This window comes from Colletotrichum higginsianum, chromosome 2, assembly GCF_001672515.1.
Source record: "Colletotrichum higginsianum IMI 349063 chromosome 2, whole genome shotgun sequence".
In the NCBI taxonomy this organism is placed as follows: Eukaryota; Fungi; Ascomycota; class Sordariomycetes; order Glomerellales; family Glomerellaceae; genus Colletotrichum; species Colletotrichum higginsianum.
Genome location: NC_030955.1, coordinates 5511702 through 5525539, shown reverse-complemented (window position 1 = coordinate 5525539; position 13838 = coordinate 5511702). Strand labels below are relative to the sequence as shown.

The 13838-nt window shown below is 57.3% G+C and overlaps 4 protein-coding genes across 4 annotated transcripts; 1 reads left to right on the top strand and 3 right to left on the bottom strand.

Annotated features, from left to right (window-relative positions):
* Positions 1–3933: 3933 nt before the first annotated feature.
* On the top strand, positions 3934–5331 carry CH63R_03381 (Alpha-mannosyltransferase; the record flags this gene model as incomplete). Its single annotated transcript, XM_018298356.1, has 2 exons — positions 3934–4371; positions 4417–5331. The coding sequence occupies 2 exons, from the start codon at positions 3934–3936 to the stop codon at positions 5329–5331; spliced, it is 1353 nt and encodes a 450-aa protein (XP_018163172.1).
* A 603-nt stretch (positions 5332–5934) lies between these two features.
* On the bottom strand, positions 5935–6627 carry CH63R_03380 (Cytochrome P450; the record flags this gene model as incomplete). The annotated part of the gene is made up of 1 exon (XM_018298355.1): positions 5935–6627. One exon carries the CDS (start codon positions 6625–6627, stop codon positions 5935–5937), a length of 693 nt encoding a protein of 230 aa, XP_018163171.1.
* A 45-nt stretch (positions 6628–6672) lies between these two features.
* On the bottom strand, positions 6673–8069 carry CH63R_03379 (Cytochrome P450; the record flags this gene model as incomplete). Its single annotated transcript, XM_018298354.1, has 4 exons — positions 6673–6758; positions 6818–7528; positions 7601–7855; positions 7952–8069. 4 exons carry the CDS (start codon positions 8067–8069, stop codon positions 6673–6675), a joined length of 1170 nt encoding a protein of 389 aa, XP_018163170.1.
* Positions 8070–11499: 3430 nt separating this feature from the next.
* On the bottom strand, positions 11500–13617 carry CH63R_03378 (Arginyl-tRNA synthetase; the record flags this gene model as incomplete). Its single annotated transcript, XM_018298353.1, has 3 exons — positions 11500–11962; positions 12009–13219; positions 13345–13617. The coding sequence occupies 3 exons, from the start codon at positions 13615–13617 to the stop codon at positions 11500–11502; spliced, it is 1947 nt and encodes a 648-aa protein (XP_018163169.1).
* Positions 13618–13838: the final 221 nt, after the last annotated feature.

Here is a 13838-nt window from a genome sequence, read left to right as displayed (position 1 = left end):
GATGATTAGATTGCATTTGACGGAGACTGTTTGCTCTCATTTCATGGATATACGCGATTTATTGGAGGAACACGCATGTAGACACTATAGAGGCCTGTCAGATTGAGTCTTGGCCTACCAATATTTTGAAGAATTTTAGATGCCATTACACCAACTGCCATCTTTGCAAACATAACGTTATGAACAGGTTGAGCAACTATGCTGAGTAATCGGCAGATGAGCTTGAGACAGCAGAGTTCCCGAATGCTGCTCGAATCACGACGGGCTATTGGGTTGACAAATACGACGGTATAGGGACTGCCAAGTGAGAAATACCCACAATAACACAACCCGATCCAGGATAAGTCAGTCCAATATAGTACATGCTCCAATTGGACTGGGTGTTCCGGTGCGGTCGGATCAGAATATACAGGAACTGCCCTGGGTATTTCCCGCCTCTTCCGGAGATGGTAAACCCATCCAACGTCTCAAGGCTGCGTACCTAGACTAGAATACGTATGGCCAAGCAGGACGGGGTGGTCGGGGCAATTGCGTGGGTTTGTATTCGTACTCTGTCTTACAGGAAGAGTTAAGAGAAGACTCAATGTCCATGATTCGTCAAACAACTTTGTTCACTTTTGGGTCAGCATACACATACCGTCTGCTGAAACTCGTCGCAATGGCTAGGAGTCAGTGGCCGTGCCTCCGCCTCTGCCACCGATGGCGCTGCTGGTAACGTTGACAACGGCCACGACGACAAAAGTTGGAGCATCTTCAACCGATTACAACGGGGTCAGCCAATTAGCAGCAACTCGGTAGATTACAGACTGAACATCAAGCGATCATCCAAAGTCAAATTGATTACCCCTGGATGCACCCGCGTGGTCTTTTGCCCCATAAGACGGGGCCCGGCAGCCCAAAACAGCCGAACATAATGGGATAGGACGGGGCTCGGCAGCCCCAAGAGGCCGAACGGAACGGGGTCTTGTTTAGAATCGTGACGAAAATCCTTGCCCTCATATCTCCTCTCTATGAGATTGGTCCCCAACGGTACTCTACAGACTTGCCACAGCAAACCGAGACCGAACCTCTTTGTCTCTCACCGCTTGCAAAAAAGAGTCCAGCGTTGGCCCCGCTGGCCCGTATGACCGTCGGATTCCAGTGAACACTGTCGACGCCGGGTCCCTAGCTAGTATTGGCACCTCTTCACGAGTCAGATGCAGTGGCGTTCTCGGAAACCCGAGTCTCTGGGGAAAGCCGTGTTATGCGGTGCGGATCGGCGGAAGTGCGCGCAGTCAGTCTCCTGGATAAAATGGTGGAGAGCGCACTCGCTTTCCGTTCGGGAACTGTCCTGCCACTTGTAAAACGAACGACCAGCCTTTCACACTCGAGATATAACAACATCCCGCCCCAAAGAACAATCAAACCCAAGAGTCAAGATTCCGACATGAAGCTCCTGCCCATCCTCTTCGTCCTTACCGCCGGCCTCTCTTCCGCCCTGGCCCAGGGTTCCTGTCCCGACGGGGACCTCCGAGTATGTTATGATTGGTGCGACAAGAACAACGTAGAAAACGGCCCGTTCGTGGACTGTACCCAAGCGCGCTGCAGAAACTGCCACCCCCCAGAGGGTCAATAGAATAGAGAATTCTGCCCATAGGGTCGCCTGTATGTACAGTAATGGCACCCGCGGACCGATCATGTAACTAATCAACCCATTCAATGGAGATAGGACACAGCAGCTCGCCTGTGGGATTATCCACCCCTCTTCAGCTGGGAGTGTCGCCTCCCATGGCGACGATTCCATTTCCAACAGTATCTTGTTCTCCGCGGCCACTCGGAAATGCATTGTCCAGCTAGAAACTGGCAAGTTCCTACAATCTTCCCTGTACACTGGGAAAGAACACGGAGCTCCCAAGGGAATCGTTCATTTTCATGTACAACCCAACCAAGATATTTCAATACTACGTATATATCCCAAGTCACTTGTGAGGCCCAAGGCCAGCATCTGCTTGTATGTAGAGTCACCCGTTTCTATAGACTAAAGGTTACAACCAAGCTTCACATATGTAGAAAAGTTTCAAAAAGCACGGCGCCACTAATGATATTAAGCCACTAACTATTGCACGCCCTTGTGTTGGTTTTTTTCTCATTCAAACTCTCAGCTAGTCCAGTCGGAGCAGTCATTTGCTAAACTTTCTTGTATCGTCTCTCAATAACCCATAGTCCTCCGTGCTCAGCAGGCCACGAAGAGACACTCGCGCAACAAATTCGTCGGCATGCCGGAAGAAACCAAATGGGCCGAGCTTGATGTCAGTCACGTGGATAAACAAGTAGGCCGCCGTCCATGATCGGTCAAGACGTTTCCTCTTGTGTTCAAAAAGTCTGGTACCCTGAGTGGCAGCGGAATATGAACATCTTGGACGTGGAAACATGGCACATACGACCATACCCATTGGAAAACTCGGGATCCCGTCCGCTCTCCCATAGATAAGCCAATGAGGGCCGGATTAGTAGTTGGGTCGGTGACGACCAGCGAATACCTGGTGTTGTATGTTTTTTCCTTCGTTGACTTCATTTTTAGTTGAAATCTATCACGATGTAGTAGGTGTGTGTGTGTGTGTGTGTGTTGGACGGATGTGGTTCTGTGTAAAGAAAGGACGCTCACCAACAATGCCTGACTTCGTGCAAGGTGTCGTCAGATGGATGGCTTGTGTATATCCAAGTTCTCCCCTTGCGTTGAATGAATGTGTAGACACTCGCCCATCGCAGTCCTGGAATATCCGATCTGCTTTCCGAAAGAACGCCTTCTTCCGGTGAGAAAACAGAGTCCCTTTTCTCTTGCTTTCTTTACGTAGACGCTCGCTAGGCACCCGTTGGGGCTTCATCGTTTTTTCCCCTTCGATTGCAGGGGGATCCTTGAGTCCATTTTAGCACCTCGTCTCACGAAGGAAATGCGTATCTTTGCGGGGTAGCATCATGCTTGGTTGTTCTTTACATTTTGGAAACTAGTTTGCGGAAAAGTTCAAGCTGCGTCAGTGAGGATGTAAGCGCCGGAGAGCTGACGGGACCGGGCAGTGCCGGTCCGCAAGCGCCGGCCGGCTTACGGCCCCCGTACCCCGGCGGCCGGCTACTTCTGCGCGCTTGGAGCCCCACAAGTTTCCGAATCGCGCCGGGAAATGCGCCGGATTCCAAATGTGTGCATCATCTTGTAAAGCTCAGCTCTTGGGCTTTGCCACCGGCATCCCTCTTCACCAACGTCATCAGGAAAGAAGACGTGGCATAAACTTACCTGGACAACACAGCATACCTCGCCAACGCATCCAATGTTGTAGAAGTGAAGCCTCTTGGCCTGCCCTACAGGCTGCTTTTGTGTCTCCGAATCGCTCAGGCGTGGCCTCCTACACAGGCTTCGTTTGGACGCAACCATACCCAGGAGCGGCTCTTTCAGGATTTTCAGCGCACCTACGTATTGCCGATGACTTGGCTTTCCCCAGCTCGGTGGCCGCGGGGAACGTCAAGACCAACGTGGCAGCCATATCACACGGAGTCCCGCCATCGCTGATGAGAAGCGACGGCTTTCCCAGATTATCAGAAGCGACAAGGCTTCTCTGCGCTAGAGGTAGGTAGCAAGACACATACACCCATAGCCCCCACACCCCTGAATTTCTAGGGTGCCCCGCAGATACTCACACTCTCTACAGTGGCGGCTCCAACACATGTGCGTCCTTGGCTAGCCCATTTTCCTCATCTTCATCTTCAATCCATATGTTATTAGTGACTCTGACTGAGGCGACTGTTTTATTCGAGGGGATGGACGCTGCGCTCATGACGCGGCGGCCGCCGCCGGGCGACGACCATCGGGACGCACTCCGGGGCCACCGGCTGCCGACCGACCTGGGCCACTGGGTCTCGGCGTGCGTGATACACGGTATCCGGCACAATGAAGCTTTTGCAATGTCGGAACACGTCCAGAGGCTCTGCTCGGAATCGCACAACAGAGCCTTTGCCCGCGCCCGCAACGACCGGCTTATCATGAGCAACGCCGTCCCGGAAATGACGGCCGACGATGACAAGCCGTATTGCATTTGGTATCCGGACGTGGCCAGCGAAGAAACCTACCGCCGGCTGGCCGAGCGTTACCCCGACATGCGGTATGTGGTCGGCCGGGCCTGTGCCGTCGCTGGCTATGCCGGCCTCTACTACGAACTCGGCCTCCTGCCTGAAGTCTCCATCGCGGAAGAGACCAGAGACAATTCCTCAAAAGAGGGATCGACAGCCATATTCGACACCATCATGCGCCAGCCTGTGTGTTACGCCATCCTCGACGACTACGCCCGGTCTTCCCACCCCGATAGGCCATCATCACCCGCCTTCATGAACGGCGACACAGCTGTGCGGTCCTCACTGGACGTCTGACACGGGCTGGACGCGTCCCAGGAATGGGGTAAGCACTACTTCAACATCGCCGAAGACTACAACATCGACGAGACCTCATCGGAAAAGGCCAACAACGAGGAGCTCGCCCCGGAGCACCTTGAGCTCTTCTACACGCCCCTCCTCTCGCACCTGCCGACCACCAACAAGGACGCACTGATCCTCATGGCGGCTTACGAGGGGAATATCGAACGATACGTACGCCTCCGCCGGCCGAGCATGCTCCACGACGAGCACGCGGCCGTCATCCGCGGCATCTACCACAACACCACCTTTGCCAAGTGGTGGTCCCTCCAGGAAATCGACCCGAGCAACCGTTCCATCAGGACCGCCGCGCTGGCGCGCTTCATCATGGTCAACGACCTGTCGCACATCACACCCTCCAGCCCCGGCAAACACGAGGTGCCCGCGATGATCTGGTGGCCCTTGATCCCGGCGGAGGAGACGCTGAGGGAGCTCGTCCGCCGCCGGCCGGACATGAAGCTGCAGGCGGCCATGGCGTGCATCGCGGGCGACTACAGAGCCCTCTGGGAGGATCTCGCGCCGCGGCCGTGCTCGGAGCTCTGGGACCAGGCGCGGCAGACGCAGACTCGCAGCTGGCCAAACAGCCCCAACAGAAACTACTACGTCGACTACCTGGAGCAACACGCCAAGGAGCTGGGTCGCGACATCGTCGACGTGCGAACAAACTCCGAGTGTGAGGATGCGGCGGTCCGCGACAAGGAGCCGACGACGACATGGCTCGACTCCGGGATCCATGCGCATGACTATGTGTTGATGGACTCCAATCCCGACGGCGACGTCTATTCGGCGGGGGCCCAGGCAAATGCGGCCAGTTGGGAGCTTTTGATATGCTCGAGCGAGGAGATGAGGCGGCGGGCACGGGAGGAGAACGGTCTTAGACTGTACGATGACTAGGTGCTTCTCATTGGTAGTTTCCCAGATCCTAAGCGTCGCTGTCAAGTCTCTGTTCCGTGAATATATGTTAGTTCATATTCTCTAGGCAAGACTTTACGAGTGATCTACCACCCATCAACCCCCTTGGAGACAACTAACACGCAGCATAACACACAGCATGCTTAGATAACCGGCGATGTCCGCCCCTTGCAATACTTGCAACAGCATTAAGTGAGCGACGCATGGCAGCTGTAAATTTCTATATTCATACATCGTAGAAGGTATATATCCGTGTCACATTCTAGACTGTCCTGTCCCCTCTCTTCCGTCTGTCTCTTCCCTTCTCAGCTGGCCCGGTCCCCTCCGTTCGGTAGCAGCGAGGGTTACGTCTCGTGGTACCGGAGCCACGACATCAACAAAAACAAAGGGAATCCTTGATATCTCCAAAGCCCCATCAGCGCCGTCCATGATATCTCTCTCGTCCGTCTCTCGCCCACTCTCTACCTCCTTGCCCTCTCCTCTTCCTGTTCTCCCAACAGCTCCACCGTATGATCTCTTCACTTCATCCATTATTACCCCTTTTTCCGTCAGCCTCGACGTTACGCCCGTCAAGCATCCATTCCCCTATGACAGCGTCGTCGGCGACGAACGCCCGGAGCAGCTGTCATCATCGACGTAGCCCTTCTCGTTTCCCGAGTCGATGTCGCTCTCCGTCGCCCACCGGCCGGGGCACCCGGGGATGTCGCGCTCGTGCTCGCGGTATTGCTTCTCGTGCTCGCCCTCCTCCTTCCTCTGGCGGAGGTTCATCGTCAGGGACGATGGCGGCGGCTTGGTCGACATGGGCGCGGCGCTCTGCTTCTTGGCATCCACCGGGTCGACGTCGGGCATGCCCATCTTCATCATCATCTCCTCGTGCTCCTCCTCCTCCTTGGCGGCCTCGAACATGGACCGCATCAGCTCGGCCTTCTCGGGCGTGCGCACGACGGCGTCGAACTCGAAGGGCGCCGGCTTGGCGATCAGCAGCGGCGTATAGTCGTTCCAGTGCACCGGCACCTCGGTTCCGTCGGCGTTGCGCTTGCGCTGGATGTTGAAGGCCCAGGCCATGCCGCCCATGGTCAGGAAGAGGTCCTGGTCGACGATGGGCACACCCTGGCACGTCCGGCGTCCGAAGCCGAACTGGCTGAAGCCGTCGAGGTTGGGGAAGCGCGTGAGGGGCTCTTTGTACGTCGGGTACTCGGGTTGAAGCCAGCGGCCCGGGTTGAAGGATTCGGGGTCCGGGTAGATGGACTCGTCACGGGTGATACCCCTGGTGGTCATGGTTAGTCGTGGCCGAATGGCCAAAAGAGAGAGATTTCATCCTACTCACCACTCAAGAGCATGGATCGTGGCGCCAGCAGGGATGAAGTAGCCGTTGTAGACGTCATCCTTCTCGACAGCGTGGGGGATGCCTGTACGTCAAGTGTCAGTCGTTCATCCGAACTCATCAGAAACTCACACACAAACTTACCCGTAGGAACAGGGGGCCTCCAGCGGATAACCTCCTTGACGACAGCCCTCAACAGGGGCAGCTTCTCACGATCCGTCCACATCGGGCACTTGCCGCCGCAGACCTCGTCAATCTCACTCTGCAGGCGGGTCTGCCACTCCGGGTAGTGCAGCATGGCGAGGAGGAAGCTCTGGATGGGGCTGCCGATGGTCAGGGCGCCGGCGATGGCCATGAGGCCGACGACGTTCTGGGCCTCCTGCAGATCGCCCCATTTGCCCTTCTCGTTGCCGAGCCCCTCGTTGATGAAGGTGCCGATGAAGCTCGGCTGCGCGGTGCCCTGCGAGATCTGGTCCTTGACGAAGTCGACGTTGCTCGTGAACTGCCTCGACTCGAGCTCGTGGCGCTCCCTCTCCTTCTTCTTCCACGGCGACAGGGCGGCCGGGACGTGCATGAGGAACGAGATGACGTTGGGCAGGGCGCCGGCGGGCGAGATGGTCTCGAGCAGGCCGAACGTCGTCTTGCGCAGCACGCGGGCCGGGTGGGCGGTGCCCCAGGAGAGACGGCTGACGGTCCGGCTGGTGAACTGCTCAATGTACTCGCGGTATTCGCCGGGCTTCTGGGAGAGGAGCCAAAGGAAACGATCGCGCTCGCGGGTCGGATAGTCGTGGAGCTCCTGCTTGTCACTCTGGTTCATGAGGTGATGGCAGAGCTTGCGCTGGCGCTTCCATGTTTCTATACACACTACGTTAACAAACTGAAGGTGAAGGGGGGGGGGAGAGCGTATGGATGTGGACATGCGCGTACCTGTCCTGCCGAGGAGGGCAAGGTAATCGCCGCTCGTTCGGTTGTCCGGGAGGTTGGGGATCATGGGCCGGTCAGAGTAGATGACGTTGCGGCGGCCCAGGAGGTCATGGGCGACCTGCTCCGAGGAGATCCAGACGTGGACGGATCCGAACATCTCTTGCTGGTAGATGGGGCCATACTCCTTGCTCCACTCGTAGAACTTGAGCCACGCTGCTTCCGCCGGTACATCATGAACACGTCCGATGAGAGGCAGACCTGTGCGATTGGGAACGATGATGAGCTTCTTGAGGATGGCCAACAATGGGGGTTTGTTTTTCGACTTCTTTTTTTTGGAGTCTCGAGACAACGTACCCTTGGGTCCTGGAAGAGGCTTCGCGCCCTCGGGAAGCTTCTTCTTGAGCTGGACGGCGGCATACAGCCGCCATGCGCAGAAGAGGATGAAGGCGATAATAGCCACGCCTAGGGCCATGATAGCAGGCCAAGTGAGAAGTATTACACAATAGAGTAAGTCGAAGCCGAAAAGTCGTCTGTGAAGGGGGGAGGGGGGGGGTAAAGGGATATGAAAGAAGAGGGTGGAAAGGGGGTAGGGGAAACAAGAGGTCGTCAAAGGTATGAGAGGAATGCAAAAGAGTGAAGAATAAGTCCTGATGGTGCAGGAGAGACAGAAAATGAGAAGAACCGCGGTGACGGGTCTGAAGTGTGAGGCGTGTGTGCGAGTGGGTGAGTCTCTCGCCTGTTATTAAGAAGAGTCAGGGCGAAGTTGGGCCATCCGGTCTAGAGAGCCCAAGCGGACCGAAGGCGAACGGTCAACGGTCCCCTTTGTCTGGAAACAGGGCTTGAACCTGCGTATGTGTGTGTGTGTGTGTGTGTGTGTGTGGTGTGTATGTATGTGGTATGTGTCCTGGACATGGACCGGATTCCCCAAGCGCCATGGCGGAATCTTAGCTTGTTTCCCCGATGACCAATATCTCCCCTTGGATCGACGCACAGCGGCCGGCGGCAAACATGTCAGTCCACATGGCCGTCGATGGAGGCAACCGTCAGCCGTTATCCAGCCAACGAGCGGACGCCGCTCACAGTCTTGGTCCGGGCCATGGTGGGAAAATCAATCCTTGCCAAACATAGCACACAGGATTGGCGGGTGCCACGCTTCACGGCCGGCCGTTCTGATCGCTTGGCCCCCTTCCCAGACAAATGGTTCGTCGAGGTCTGACATCTTGCTGGGTCCAAAGAGGGCAACTGAATCCTCCATGAGAGATACATCAGACACCCGGTTCGCGTCGAGAGGCGAGCATGGGGAACACGACGCCCCGAGGGCTCCCTCCTTCTGGAGCTGCCGGGGAACTAGCAGATTCCGATGCCCGTCCTTGCATCTTGCTCTACTGTGTGGGAGGGATAGGCTAACTCCAATGACCAATGGACTCGAGGGACAGCAGCAGCAGGGCCTGCCTTGCTTGCCTAGGGCCCAAGGAGATGGTTAGGATATGGGGTGACCGTGGGATGCGTGTTGCAGCCGCGGGAGCTTCCAAACACAGGGGCCAAAAGATGGGCCGACGGAGCGAGCACCCTACGGCTCATCGCACACCACAGCAAAAAGGAGAAGACCAGAACAGACAGCCAGGAGGCAGGCAGACGAACAGACAGACAGACAGACAGAGACACGCGCAAGCGAGCTGTTTCCATGCCCTCCTCCTCCTCCTCCGTGGCAAAGGGAAAGGATCATCCTGGTCCCACTTGGCCTTGTCGGTCTGGGCATCTGAACCACCTACCCAGACACCACCGGCCTCAGGTACAGCTGCTGCTGTGTTGCGGTGGGCGTCGGAGTCAAGTCGGGGCTCGTCCGGTCTTGGGACACGGACACCGAGCCATTTCGCCGGGCAGGACGCTAGCTTGCAGCTAAAACCTCGGGCTGGGCTACTAGACCAGCTACTACCAACTTCACAAGCGACTAAGCGAGCTCCTGGCTGAATCCTTGTGCTCGTTCTGGTTGGTAATCAACGGGTACAGTGGGCTGAAGAGCGTGTGGGAGAGAGGGAAGCGGTTCCTTGGACGCATTCTAGGCCAGGTACTCCCGCCGGAGCGCTTCTCTCGCCCGCGCCGCCGCCCGTTTGCGCCATGTCCAGACCCCAAAGGAGGCCATGCCGCATTGTTCCTACTGATGCTGGTGGTCGTGTTGGTGGTGGTGGTGGTGGTGGTGTTGCTGCTGTTGCTGGATGCACCGACAATGTACATGGTTCGGAACCTGGGCAAATGTCAGTCTCGGACTTGATGCTCTTGGACGACGCCTAACCAGATAAAGGAAACGGTAACGAGAACATGGCATGTTTGTCGAACGTTGTTTCTCTCCGGCAGTTCTGCCGAAAAGGGAAAAAAGCCAAGAAAAGACCAAAAGCAACAAAAAGCAAGTCATCGTTATCACAAGTGTACGTTGTCAATGTCGATCAGCTGTAAGCCACCGCGGCGGCGCGATTGCTGCTGTCCAACAGGGAAACGAGCACCCAGCACTGCGGCAGGCTTCTTCCGTGTCCGTCCAGGTTCGACTCAGTTGAGCAAGTTAGAGAGAGAGAGAGAGAGACAGACAGCCTGGGAAGGGGGGAGGGCCAAGAGCTATCGAGAGCCATCGAGAGCCATCGCATCTCTGGCGTTTTGGGCATATGCAAGATTCGGTGTTGGCAGGGATTGAACCGCCCTAGCGGGATCCGAGCGGGACGATCTCTCTTGGTGGCGCCCAGGAATGGAACTCCCCCACGTAGGTCTCCGAGCGGCGAGCGTCAGACAAAAGGCCACCTGCTGGTCTGGCAAACGCCTGCGAGGCCTCTTAATGAGAGCTTGGCTCTGGGTTTGCGAGAAGCGGCGCTGAGGACCAGGAACAGGACGGCTCTTGTAGTCTTTGGCCTCTGGGCATATCGCGCTTCGCTAGGTTCGAGTCTGCTTTGACATTCAAAGACGAGCTATACTTTTTCTCTCCTCCCTACCGTCTTCCCTGAGAAAACAATGGTCAGTTTGCTGCCTCATACGAAACACACCCGTCACGAAACCCGACCTGTGCTTTGCTTTGCTTTGCTGTGCTGTGCTGTGCTGTGCTGTGCTGTGCTGTGCTGTGCCGCGTGTTCCTCGCTTACAACAGAGAGTAAGCAGCCAGCCCTACGGAAAATCGAACCGCCGTCATCTGTACTGTCTGTCAAACCTCATTACATGTCCAAGTCTTCCGAGTGTGTCAGTTTAGTCTGGTACGTGTGTTTGTGTGTGTGTGTGTGTGTGTGGTATAGTCTTTTCATATTACTCAGCGCTAAACGGGCTGGTGCCCACGAATCCTTGTGGCTCATTCCCTCTCTCTGTGTCTCTTGTGTCTCTTGTGTCTCTGTCCGAGGCCGGCGACGCGGGGGCTTCCAAGACACCGAAGACGATGGATGGGCTCCTCCCGCTTCCCTTGATCGAGTTCGTGTCCGTCCGTCCGTCTCTTTGTCCCACGACGCCACGTCGGTGGGTGGACAGTCGGGTCATTGTCGAGTGCCACCACGCCCGTAGTTAGTGGACCAGCTAACAGCCGTTGTAGCTAAGTTTGTACCGGCCCAGCTTCGCCGAAGCTCCTCATCTGCCGCATCCTCCGTCGTTTGGGCAGGATGGTTCGGGGATGCTGATGCTATCGTCGCCAAGTGTGACACTGCCGTCACGGTCGTCTCAAGAGTCGTTTCCCAGATGCGGCTGCGTTTTCCTCCACTCACTCTCCCTCTTCCTCCTCGCAGTAATGATTCCGTCCATATCCTGGTTTTACATCCTGTTGAGACGGTCAGCACATCATGTTCTTTCTTTCACATGCAACACAGATGGTACAAAGCTGCGGCTGAACTGCACTGCAGGCAGGCAGACAGGCAGGCAGGCCACGGCAGACTCTCGACTTACCTCTCGACCGGGGACAGTCCCAACAGACGCATGCCGTTGTAGAGCACGGTCCTGGCAGCCGTGTACAGCGCCAAGCGGGCCTTCTGGATCTCTGGCTCGCTTCCAACGATGCGCAGGTGGTCGTAACTGCTGCTGACGACGTGCGTGAGGCGGAACAGGTACGTCAGCACGGTGGTGGGCTCCAACGTCTTGAGCGTGTTCTGGACAACGTCGGGGTACTGGCCGATGACGCGGATCAGCTCAATGGCATGCTTCTCCGTCAGCAGACTGAGGTCGGCCTTGGCCACCTCCTCCTCCGGCACGCCGGCCTTGCGGAAGATGGAGCACAGCCGGGCGTGGGCGTACTGGAGGTACGGTCCGGTATCGCCCTCGAACGAGGTCATGGTGTCCATGTCGAACTTGTAGTTGTTGATCCTAGAGCGGGCGAAACGTGTCAGTGCATCCGAAAGCGCGACCATGCTGCCGACAAAGTACGGACGACATGGCAACCAATGACTTGACTTACCTCTTGCCGCTCATATCCTGGACCATGACACTGCTGATGCCAAGGATGTCGGCCGTGGCCTCCGGGTTCTCGACCTGGTTGTACTTGGTCTCGTTCTTCCTCATCACCTCGTGCATCTTGTCGCCGACGTCGCGCAGGATATCGTCGAGGAACTTGACGGTGCCCTTGCGCGTGCTCATGCCGAGAACCATGCCAAAGTTGATGTGCTGGCACTTCTTTGCCGTCTCGGTGTAGCCCATCAGCTCGATGATCTTGAAGAGCTGCTTCAGGTGCAGGTCCTGCTGCGAGGCGACGACGTAGATCATGTGGTCAAAGTTGTACTTCTTCTCGCGGTGAAGCAGCTCGCTGATGTCTCGCGTCAGGTACAGCGCCGTGCCGTCCTTCTTGCGGATGATGGGGCGCTCGAGGCTCTTGCCGGCCTTTCCGGGGATGTGCTTGGTGAAGTCGATGATGACGGCGCCCTCCGACTCCTCCGAGATCTTCATCTCCTCGAGCTTCTTGGCGGCGGCCTCCATGTCCTGCTCGGAGACCTGGCTCTCGCCCGAGTACTCGTCAAAGTGGATGTTGAGGCGGGCGTACGTCTCCTTGTAGCGGGTGATGCTGAGATCGCGGAAGCGCCTCCACTGCGCGACGGCGGCCTCGTCGCCGGCGACCATGGCCTTGAAGTATTTGCGGGCCTGCTCGTCCAGGCTGTTGTCCTTGAGGGCCGTGACGTCCTCGCCGGCCTGCTCCTTGGCGGCGATCTGCTCCTTCTCGTCACTCATGGCGGCGTTGATCTTGACGTAGACCTCGTAGAGGTGGTTGATGGGGTCCTCCTTGAGGGCGTCCTCGCTGCCGAAGCGGTCGAAGCCGAGGGCCAGCAGGCCGTACTGCTTGCCCCAGTCGCCGAGGTAGTTGATGCGGGTGACATCCCAGCCGGCGCCGTCGTAGAGGTTGGCGATGAAGCCGCCGATGATGGTGCTTCGCAGGTGGCCGGCGTGGAAGGGCTTCGCGATGTTGGGGGAGGAGAACTCGACAATGATCTTCTTCTTGCCCAGGGAAGGGTCCTCGGGGTTCTTGAGGCCGTTGTTGGGGTTCTTGCCGAACGCCTGGCCGCGGGCGCGGACCTGGGGGATGAGGAGCTGGGAGAGAGGACCAGTCTTGAACCAGAACTGGAGGAAGGAGCCGTTCTGGAACGACACGGGCTTCTCGATGAGGGGAGACTCGGGGAACTGCAGGTCGGCGCCGGTTGATTAGCCAATTGCTCGAGGGGCGCACATTGGAGGGGCAAGAGGGGGGGGGAGGAGAGGGTTGTCGCCGCCCCTCCCTGTGCCCGAGGGATCGATCGTGTGCTCACATTCTCAAGCCACTGAGCGGTGAGCTCGGCGGGCTTCTTGCCCTTGACGCGCAGCGCGGGGACCGCCAGGACCAGGTCGCCCTTGTCGAGGCTCTGGGTCCACTGGAGGGCGTTGTAGATGATGGTCTTCTCGATGCCCGTCACATCGTACAGCAGCGACGTGATGTGGGAGCGGTAGACATCGATAGGGTTGACGTCAGGGTAGCAGCCGGGGAAGGACTCGAGCTTGCCGATGGACAGCTTCTCGAGCTGAGCGGTCAGCTGGTCGGCCATTGTCGCGAGAGTAGCGGGTGTGGGGGTTTGTGGAGGGCTGTCGAAGGAAGATCGGTTCGGGAACGAGCACGAGAAGAGTCGAGTCGTAGCCGGACGGCGTAGCAGGGAGTGGGGGAAGGAGGTCGAGGAGGAGGAGATCGAGGCCGAGATCGAGGTCAAGGGCGAAGCTGAAGAACAAGAAGAAGCTCCTCGTCGAAGGCTGGCGGTGTAAACGTGGGCTG